At 43.9% G+C, this 11388-nt stretch overlaps 1 protein-coding gene across 1 annotated transcript; it reads left to right on the top strand.

Annotated features, from left to right (window-relative positions):
* The first annotated feature begins 2177 nt into the window (after nucleotides 1-2177).
* LOC123120849 (very-long-chain aldehyde decarbonylase GL1-5) lies at nucleotides 2178-7537 on the top strand. The gene is made up of 10 exons (XM_044540839.1): nucleotides 2178-2317; nucleotides 2451-2674; nucleotides 2749-2981; nucleotides 5221-5440; nucleotides 5539-5914; nucleotides 5998-6105; nucleotides 6378-6578; nucleotides 6674-6772; nucleotides 6880-7056; nucleotides 7142-7537. The coding sequence occupies exons 1-10, from the start codon at nucleotides 2258-2260 to the stop codon at nucleotides 7301-7303; spliced, it is 1860 nt and encodes a 619-aa protein (XP_044396774.1). The 5' UTR covers nucleotides 2178-2257; the 3' UTR covers nucleotides 7304-7537.
* Nucleotides 7538-11388: the final 3851 nt, after the last annotated feature.

The following is an 11388-nucleotide window of genomic DNA, read 5'->3' as shown; positions in this document are numbered from 1 at the left end:
CAGGGGTGCAGAGAAGATGAACTACCCTGTATGTCGCCTCTCTCTCTCAAGTGTATAAGGGCATGTACAATGGTGTCAATATGGATACACATGCCCCGTAAGAAAAAATAGCTTGAGGCAATTACATCGATTTCTTCTTTCCAACACAAGCTATTACTAGTGGACCTCATCAAGAATAGAAAATAGAAACTTTAATACATGTGCATCTCTACTCCTCTCTCAAAATGGGGTGCCCAGTTAACTGGTTTTTGAAAAATAAATAAATTGTCATGAACAAAAAATATATCAAGTAGAGAAACATAAAATCACAGATGCCATGCTCTAATTATAAATTTTCATGCTGTTCATATAAAACTGCCATCCTCTAATTTATAAATTTACAAAGGTATATCCAATAAATGTGCCATGGGATCTAAAAAACAAAAATGTCATGATCCAATTATACTAGTTGAAGGAACGTGTTGTGCACGTGGTGACTTGGGTTAAATTGTAAATAAGATCTTCTTACCCTTCAGTAACTCCAAAAGCGGCGACCGAAGATTTTGAATGGATTTGTTTTTTATCACCGTCAAGTGAAGGTGAAAGATGTGCAGGTGGTGTGTGGATAATTCCAGAAAAATCCTCTCAACCTCGTTTTGGCATGTGACCGGTGGGAGTGAATCCCGCAAAATATAGCCATTGGACCAGTTAAGTTTTGGTATGATAAGCGGTAGCGATTCACTTTGTGGAAAAAAAATCAACGGCTAAAAAATGTTCTATATCAGGGTGGATGGCTGGTCTCAAGTTTAAAACTTATTATACTATAGTAGTAGAAAATCAAACAGGAGTGGTCCGATTGCAGCTTTACTAGAGAAAATGATTACTTAGATCCTGGCAAATTTATTTTAAAGAAAGCCCAGCTTTTAGCACCACCAAAAAATAGGCCTTAAAAGAAGTTAATATTTTGCACCCACCTTGGTTCACTAAAAACATGCAAATTTGCCATCCTTTTTTGTAATAAAACTACTGTGTAGCCACTGATTGAAATAATACATATATTGTATGTATTCTGATGTGTATATATGAAAACTTGCTAATGTACAGGAAACTAATTTGCCATACCTTTGAAATTTAGTTTGCCATGTCATCTAAATTTCCATGTACATGGCAAATTTGCATACTAAATAGAACAATATACAAAAAAAGTCAAATGTATTTTAAAGTCGTCGTGGTTCTATAATTTAAGTTGCCATGACAACAAGTTTTAGTTTCCAATGATAATGATGCAAACAATTGGAAATGTTGTACGAACAAAGAATTTTGCCATGATGAAAACAATAAAATTGCCATGACATTAAAAATAAAGTTGTCGTGCTCTTAATAGTAAAATGGTCATACCGTATATTTTATTTGTAATAAAGAAAACAACACACAGAAAAATTACCGTCAATGGAATAATAAATTTGCCATGCCCTTTAAAATTAGCATGGTCTAGATAAACTGTTTTGCCATGATCTTATAATAAAGCTGACATGCTCTATATTTTCTTTGTCATGACATAAATCACACATACAAAATACCATTGTAAATATAATAAAATTGCCATGCAATGTACCAAAAAATTGCCACAGTATGTACAAATGACATTGCCATGGTTAAGATTGAAAAAGAAGCTACAAAAACATAATTTTGTCATGTTTCATATCAAAATTTAAGAAAAAAAATATGCTCCCTAAAACTATTGCTCCCCGAGGGCAGCAACTGAAAGAGAACGGAGACTTGGTGTTGATATGTGGAGATTGTGTGAACCAAGTCATGTGACCGTGCCCCAGAGATCAAAATCGCCTGTGCCCAGCCCTGCCACTCGAAACTCTAGAAAATGGTAAGTGTCTCAACTTTGTAGTAGCTGTAGTACAGATTCGTACTAAGCTCAAGACACTTATTTTAAGATGGGGGAGTATATCCTTAAACACGGTAAAAGGAAATCCAGAAAACTGTAACACAACTTTTTTTGCCTTTGCAAAATGTACCTCAGACGACAGAATTTCCTAACACAAAATGGAGTAAAAGATTTTGTAAACAGGCATGCGACGGCGCCTGTCATTTAATGTGGGTCCTGTCCCACATGCACATGTACAGTGGAACTCTGAAAGGCCGGCACACCAGCCGAGTCTATAAATTGATGGAGCTGCCAGTACCAAACGGAGGGGGTCAGGACTTCTCAAGCTTGCAGAAGAGATAAGCTAGGTAGCAAGCTGCTCCAAGGCCCCAGGACGCCATGGCCACAAACCCCGGCCTCTTCAGCGAGTGGCCATGGAAGAGGCTTGGCAGCTTCAAGGTACGTACGTACCAGATCTAAGTTTGCGCCACCATCGCGTGCACTCTAGCTAGCTAATAGTTTAAAAGTAATAATCTATCGTGTCCAAATTAACTGACCAATCGGGCCGGCATGCATGCGGATGCGGATGAAGTACGTGGTGCTGGCGCCATGGGTGGCGCACGGCATCCAGCAGGTGGCGAGCAAGGGGTGGCGCGAGGCGGACCTGGGGTACCTGGTGATCCTCCCGTCGATGATGCTCCGGGCGCTCCACAACCAGGCCTGGATCACGGTGTCCCGCCTCCAGAACGCGCGCGGCAAGCGGCAGATCGTCGACCGCGGCATCGAGTTCGAGCAGATCGACCGCGAGCGCAACTGGTACGTGCCCACCCTTTGCCCTCTCGCTGGCTAGGCTAGGTAGCCGACGTGAATGAAAAGAACGGTGCGTGCAGGGACGACCAGATCATCCTGAGCGCCATCCTCTTCTTCCTGGGCGCGCTGCACCTGCCGGGCGGGCAGGACCTGCCGCTGTGGAGGACGGACGGCGCGGTGCTGATCGCGCTGCTGCACGCCGGCCCCGTGGAGTTCATCTACTACTGGTTCCACCGCGCGCTGCACCACCACTTCCTCTACACGCGCTACCACTCGCACCACCACGCCTCCATCGTCACCGAGCCCATCACCTGTAAGTATGCAACTCATCACGATGTTTTCACGTGGTTTTTCTTCCGTGCATGTCTACTGTATGCTCCTTTTTTACTGGAGGAATGCAACATACGTTGAGAGGTTGCCTTTCGAGGGCGCCAATCAGTGTATCTGTTCGAAAGGACATGGGCATGGCCTGTTTCTTTCCAACAAAATCGGCAACGGCATCAGATCTGGACCGGCATAGGTCAGTCCGACGTCCCAGCGGGTCACTCACCCACCGGCTATCCGAGTGGTCTATCACATGCATCGTTTTTCTGTGTGTGTAGAAACCATGTGCGTGGGGCTGTAAACCAAGGAGAGCGACTTGGCTCAGCTCAAATTGAGCCAAGCTCAAGATCTCGTGCTCTGCTTGTAACGATTTCGAGCTAGTTTCGAGCTAAATAATACGATAAAAATTATATAATTTATGACAATTATGAAAGTTGCTTTTGGAGCTCGGCCCCCATGGAGGCCTTTTTTCGAAAATTCAAAATTCAACAAAATTCATATTTTTACGTTTCAAAAAAAAATCTGACAAAAATACAGACATACATGGAGGGAAAACACACATGTGTGTAAATTTTCAGGACGAAATACTTTGAAATGAGGGTTGTGCAAAAGAGACAAATCTATGGCTTTTCAACCCATGATACTATTCATCCGAAAAGGCCATGAATTTGTACTTTTTACAAACATCGCATCTCAAGATATTTCATTCCTAAATTGTACATACATACACATCACATCCTTGTGTGCTTGTACATTTTTTTTCTTCAGATTTTGTTGAAACCAAAAGGTATGAATTTTGATTTATTTTCAAAAAAATCGGCCTCCAAATGTCGTTCTCATGACGATTATTCCAACTAGCTAGATAGGGCACAACACTACTTATGCACAAGATATGCATAAGTAGTTCTTAAAATCGATCTTGAAAAGTAGTTCTTAATAAAATCTCCTAAAAAGTAGTACTAGTCCTTTAAAAAAAATCCATATACTGGAAATGCAAATTTAAAGATAACACCCAATAGCCTTTTAGAGACTAAAGAAATACGAATTCTAAATGAGTACTAGTGTTTCACACTCAAATTTTGTTGATTTCTTATGGTGCCAAATACATTTGATTTTGATCTTAGAAATCTACAGCTCTGCAAAAAAAAAAAACATGTCCTCAGGATACCGTATTTGTAACTTGTTTTGTTATAAACTTATAATACAACACAATATTTTAAAAATCACCTCATGTACACTGTGAGGAAAACAAAAGCAAAAACAAAATCATCAGCCAGGCCGGGTCAATGAAGTCCCGGCCAACCGTAGAGAAGAAGAAGCCGATCAAGTTGTACCTTATACACGTGATATCGTACCTGAGCTCATGGGTTACAACCTAGATAAACTGGCAGGGACACATGTTCTGAGCCGGCTAATTAGGAACAGAGAGAGAGAGAGACAGTAGGTACGAAACGACACCATATTCCGGGACCATTGGGAGGTTCAGTGAGCGCATCCGTTGCCGCGTATGCATGCTTCATTTATGAGCAAACAGAATCAAAGTACTGCCGCTTCACTGTCACGTAGTACCTGCCACGCACCACTCACAACTTTCGCATTGACCCCCGCCTACAGGAGATAGCGTCGGGACTGTGCTGCTACGTACCTACGTGTCCATAATTGCATGAATGCTTCTTCTTGCAAGGAACTTTCTGCTAAATCATTGTTCAAAAGTATGTGTAAAATGCATACAGAAAGAGTTCTGAAGAAGAAGCACGAAAGACAAAGCATATACGTACTAGTAAGACAGATCGCCTGTCTAAATTTTTTGCTGGCTGCTGTGTTTGTTTTTTCACAAGCAGTAAAAAATGCCATGGGTTTTATCTTTTGATTTGGAGACCACAAATGACTTTCTGAAAGTTTCTAACATGAGTACGCTCCAAGCAAACATAAACGTATGATATGACTGCACATGGAAACGAATTCAATAAATCAATCAGACAAAGTACAGTAATAAGTGCATACTGTTTGCCGGCCCTTTTCTTTTTCCTGCAACAAGATGGCAAGCCATCACTTTCTTGACCGCATTGTCGCGTCCTCCACAGTAAGTAGAAAGACATCCAACAGCTAATTAAGACAAGCTGCAAGCTTGTCGGTTGCCCTGCCAAACATCTTGCAAAAACAGTTTTATCTGTTTCAATTTCTTTCTTTTCATTTTGCATGCCACTGATCTTGTCATGTTGGTGCAGCCGTGATTCATCCATTTGCCGAGCTGGTGGCCTACGAACTGCTCTTCTCGATCCCGATGATCGCCTGCGCTCTGACAGGAACTGCGTCCATCATGACGTTTGAGCTCTACATGCTCTACATCGACTTCATGAACAACATGGGCCACTGCAACTTCGAGCTGGTGCCCACCTGGCTCTTCACATGGTTCCCTCCTCTCAAGTATCTCATGTACACACCATCGTAAGTACTCTACTTCTGTCAAATAATCAAGCTGCTTCTCTGCAATGATTGCATCTTAGTATTATCTGCGTGTGATCTGAACTTCTTGAATGTCTTAGGTTCCATTCTCTCCACCACACCCAGTTCCGGACAAACTACTCTCTTTTCATGCCGTTCTACGACTACATATACAACACAATGGACAAGTCGTCAGACACGCTGCATGAGAAATCAATCGAGGACAAGGAGGAGGCCGTAGATGTGGTTCACCTCACCCATCTCACCAGCCTGCAGTCCATCTACCACATCAGGCCCGGGTTCGCCGAGTTCGCCTCCAGGCCGTACGCCTCAAAGTGGTACATGCGGATCATGTGGCCTCTCTCGTGGCTCTCCATGGTCCTCACGTGGGCGTATGGATCTTGGTTCACCGTTGAGAGGAATGTCATGAAGAAACTCAGAATCCAGTCTTGGGCCATACCAAGATACAGTTTCCATGTGAGAATTGTCTTGTTTTTACATGCGCTGGAGAGATGGCTTGTGTCAATTGTCGACAAATGACTAACCTTTTCGTTCTGCAGTATGGACTGAACTGGGAGAAGGAAGCAATTAATAACCTGATTGTGAAGGCAATATGCGAAGCTGACAAGAAGGGGGCTAAAGTTGTTAGTCTTGGCCTCCTGAATCAGGTAGTACATTGTTTTCTTCAGCTGTCCAAACTTCAAACTGTATTTCATCGTCTTAAATCAAGTGGAAAGAAATATTGTTCACTATTAATCAACTATGTAAGTTCTGAAGAAAAATCCCCGCAAAAAAAAAACATCGAGTAACATGAAGTATTCATCATCAGTTCACATGCTCATGATCTAGGAGTACTGATGTTGATCAAACTAGATGCATGTAGGGAAAATTTAGAGATACCACCGCTTACAAATATATGATCATATCTTTAAACCAACAGGCACAGAGCCTCAACGGAAGTGGAGAACTTTATCTACAGAAGTACCCAAAGTTGAAGTTAAAACTGGTGGATGGAAGCAGTCTAGCTGCTGTAGTGGTTGCCAATAGCATCCCCCAAGGCACGGATCAAGTTGTTCTTTCAGGAAACATTTCCAAGGTGGCCTGTGCTGTGGCTGCAGCTCTGTGCAAGAAAAATATCAAGGTCAGACCAAAATATTCAGATCTTCTTCATCTTCCCTCGTTTTAATCACACGGCGAGGCAACGCCTTTACACTAACAACCAACTCTCTTGTGCAGGTGATAATAACAAACAAGCAAGACTATCATTTCCTTCAGCCGAAAATACCAGAAGATGCAGCTGACAACCTTTTACTGTCGAATACCGGCATTGCCAAGGTAAGAACAAGTTATGCATGTGCGAGTAGGTGGGCATCATACAACTATATAATTATGTATCACGTCACGAATGATCAGCTAATGGAATGGCTGGTCGAATTTCGCAGGTGTGGATAATCGGAGACGGTGCAGATGCCAGCGAACAGCTCAGGGCGCCGAAAGGAACACGGTTCATCCCGTACTCACAGTTCCCACCAAGAATGGCACGCAAGGACGGCTGCACATACTCGACGACTCCAGCGATGAGCGTGCCTAAAACACTGCAGAATGTTCATTCGTGCGAGGTAATGACACGCTCCCTGAACCGCGACTCTGCAAGAACCTACACCATATGATCGTGTTGAGCTGACCAGTTTAAAAACACTTCAGAACTGGCTGCCAAGGAGGGTGATGAGCGCGTGGCGCGTCGCGGGGATCGTCCATGCGTTGGAGGGATGGGACGAGCATGAGTGCGGGGACACGGTGCTCGACATGGACAAAGTTTGGTCTGCTGCACTGCTGCATGGGTTTCGCCCCGTCGCCGAAGCTTGATCGTCTGGTTGCAGGTCGAGTGAATAAGCGTTAGGCAGATGAGGATGCCGTATGCTCGCTGGAGCCGTGCCGAGGAAGAAGAAGCAGACGGTTAGCAGATGAGTAGCCTATAATTAATCAAGTACTGCTAGTTTGATCTACTACCAAGGTTACTTGGTTAGCTATTACTACTGCATTGTTCATCTCCTATGATAATGAGTTAATGAGACTTGGTTCGACCTATTTCTAGCGCTATCTGCCCTTGCGTCAACAACAATGCAATTCAACCAAGAAACAATTGTGGGTGAGTGGTTCGGCAGTGTTTCGATTGACTCAGAACTGATGTGATGTGCCGACGGTAGTACTATGCAAAAATTAAAAAAGCTTGACCAATTTATGATGCTCTCCGACAGAGAAGACTAACTCGCTGTCAAGCTCCTTAGAAACATATAAAACGTTGGTGGTACTATAGCAGTATATATTTTTTGAAACGGAGGCAAAAGTATTGCCTCATCCATTAATTAAGAAGAAGAGAGCTGCCGAGTTAATTTACGAAAAACTGGGTAAAAACTGTTACAAGCTTGCTCAAGACAATTGAACAAGCACATACATACAAGTACGCCAACTACTTCCGAATCATGGAGTCACACGACCACATAGGCACGCCGACAAACACACCCAACACAATTTTAATGTCACTTCCCAACACATGGGTCTCAACATCACAAAGAAAACCCCATTGAGTTGTTGCAACTTGAAAGAAACACATCGATAAAATCAATGTACACCACCAAGCCCTCGCTTGCAGACTAGAAATCTGATTCATCATGGAACAACTTGTGAATTCCCTTTTGCACCATCCTTCTTACTTTTGGTCCTGCTAGATTTCTCCTTGAGGATGCCAGGTTGAGGATTAATACCACCTTTCTTACATTTGTCCCTCAATGCTTTCTCCTTGAAGAGACATCCAATCGTCTTTCCAGATTTATCAGCATCCAATTCTGCGAGAAAATCACAAAGCTTGGCGGCAAAGAGGGCCCCAGGATTAGGTACCACCACACCGGCCACAACAATATCCTCACCCACAGGAACCATGAGTCCACTGGGCTTCGGCGAGTGCATGACACTAGAATCACGATAACTCTTCTCTTCATATAAAGATGCTTGGCTAGGATCCGGAGTGGTTGGAGCGGGAGCCAAAGCCATAACCGAGGGCACAAGCGAACCACCTTGAAGATGCTCCCCTAGTAGCGGCGAAACAGGTTCCTCACACATTTGTTGAAGCTCGGGCATAATCTGCATCACCGGAGCCATTACCACGGTTGTGGCGTCACCCATGGAGGTAGCGGGCGCCAAGGGCTGGGCAGGCAACGACGGTGGACTGGTTCTAGCATGAGGGGAGAAGCAGCCGTAGAGCTCCGCAACTCTCTCGTCAGCAAAGTCAACGTCAGTATCGTCATAGCAGGGTTTTTTTCCTTCACATCCAAAGAAACATAGATCTTATCCAGACTAATCTCTGCACGCTCCAGAAAGCTCTCAAACCGAATCAGACAACCATCCATACATTCAGCGACATCACGCAGAGGCTGGACCGCCTACTTCAGTTGAAATGAAGCCAAAGGTATTCGACCTACCCGCGACCGAAGAGGTCAGGATAAGGCCGACGCAGCCGTCTTCTTCCTCTCGCTGTTGCTTCCTCTCTCTCTCTCTCTCTCTCTCTCTCTCTCTCTCTCTCTCTCTCTCTCTCTCTCTCTCTCTCTAGTTCGTCTCTATTCTCTCCCCACCACGCGCCGATCTCCTCCGTTTTGCATCCATTTTCAAATCCAAGCCACAGAAACAGTAGATCGTCACAATTCCCGGTGGCCTACGGTCATTTTTTTCCAATGGGATAGGTTTTTGTGCGTACATCTGAGGAGGAGCCATGGTGGGCTAGAGGAGGTGCGGCTTGGGAGGTGGTGAGGAGGACGTGCGGCTGGGGAGGAGGAGGTGGTGGGGAGGAGGTACGACTGGGGTGGTTTTCGGAGTTGAACCTCCGGTCGTCATGGGGCAGCGGTGGTGTTGTCCAGTGGTGCGAGTACTCCGCGAGGTGGCCGGTGCCGCTGAGTTGAAGAGAGGAGCAAGAAGCCAGAGATACACTTGGCGGAGGTATAACCATGTTGTCGCAAGTTTTCGGTGAGTTGTACAGTTTAGTTAGTGTAGATAAGTCATATTGCGTTCTTCTAGTGTTAATTTGTCTATGGTGGCATTTTAGCGGATGGTTAGTGTAGCGGCTAATAATTTTGTCCATTGAGATTAATGAGAACATGGCAATGTCTCATAGGTGAAAAATGTCTGAATCAGTAAATTTGACTGTTTATTACTGATACGTCTCTAACATATCTATAATTTTTTATTGTTCCATGCTATTATATTACCTGTTTTGGATGTTTATGGACTTTACTTTACACTTTTAGATCATTTTTGGGACTAACCTACTAACCGGAGGCCGTATTGCTGTTTTTTTGCCTATTTCAGTGTTTCAAAGAAAATGAATATCAAACGGAGTCCAGACGGAATGAAACCTTCGGGAGCGTGATTTTTGGAACGAACGTGATCCAGAGGACTTGCAGTGGAAGTCAAACAACAGCCGAGGCATCCACAAGGGTGGAGGGCGCCCCCCTACTAGGCGCGCCCCCTATCTCGTGGGCCCCTTGGGCGTCCACCGACCTACTTCTTCCTCCTATATATACCCACGTACCCCGAGAACATCAGGGGAGAACGAAAACCTAATTCCACCGTTGCAACCTTCTGTATCCGCGAGATCCCATCTTGAAGCCTTCGTGGTGCTCCGCCGGAGAGGGAATCGACCACGGAGGGCCTCTACATCACGTCCAAGGCCTCTCCGATGAGTTGTGAGTAGTTTACCATGGACCTTCGGGTCCATAGTTATTAGCTAGATGGCTTCTTCTCTCTCTTTGAATCTCAATACCATGTTCTCCTTGATCTTCTTGGAGATCTATTCGATGTAACTCTTTTTGCGGTGTGTTTGTCAAGATCCGATGAATTGTGGGTTTATGATCAAGTTTATCTATGAGAAATATTTGAATCTCCTCTGAATTCTTTTATGTGTGATTAAGTTATCTTTGCAAGTCTCTTTGAATTATCAGTTTGGTTTGGCCTACTAGATTGATCTTTCTTGCAATGGGAGAAGTGTTTAGCTGTGGGTTCAATCTTGCGGTGTCCTTTCCCAGTGACAGGAGGGGCAGCAAGGCACGTATTGTATTGTTGCCATCAAGGATAAAAAGATGGGGTTTATATCATATTGCATGAGTTTATCCCTCTACATCATGTCATCTTTCTTAATGCGTTACTCTGTTCTTTATGAACTTAATACTCTAGATGCATGCTGGATAGCGGTCGTTGTGTGGAGTAATAGTAGTAGATGAAGGCAGGAGTCGGTCTACTTGTCACGGACGTGATGCCTATATACATGATCATGCCTGGATAATCTCATAATTATTCACTTTTCTATCAATTGCTCGACAGTAATTTGTTCACCCACCGTAATACTTATGCTATCTTGAGAGAAGCCACTAGTGAAACCTATGGCCCCCGGGTCTATCTTTTATCATATAAGCTTTCAATCTACTTTTATTTGCATCTTTACTTTTCCAATCTATATTATAAAATACCAAAATATATTTATCTTATCATATTATCTATATCAGATCTCACTTTCGCAAGTGGCCGTGAAGGGATTGACAACCCCTTTATTGCGTTGGTTGCGAGTTCTTGTTTATTTGTGTAGGTGCGTGGGACTTTTGAGGAGCCTCCTACTGGATTGATATCTTGGTTCTCAAAAACTGAGGGAAATACTTACGCTACTATTGCTGCATCACCCTTTCATCTTCAAGGAAAACCAACGCAATCTCAAGACGTAGCAAGAAGGATTTCTGGCGCCATTGTCGGGGAGGTCTTCGCTCAAGTCAAGACATACCAAGTACCCATCACAAACTCATCTCCCTCGCATTTACATTATTTGCCATTTGCCTCTCGTTTTCCTCTCCCCCACTTCACCCTTGCTGTTTTATTCGCCCTCTCTTTCCCAATCTCCTCTCTCTTTCGCT

The sequence above is a fragment of the Triticum aestivum genome, chromosome 1B (genome assembly GCF_018294505.1).
Source record: "Triticum aestivum cultivar Chinese Spring chromosome 1B, IWGSC CS RefSeq v2.1, whole genome shotgun sequence".
NCBI lineage: Eukaryota > Viridiplantae > Streptophyta > Magnoliopsida > Poales > Poaceae > Triticum > Triticum aestivum.
Note: the sequence above shows the minus strand (reverse complement) of the source record. Positions and strands in the feature narration are given on the sequence as shown.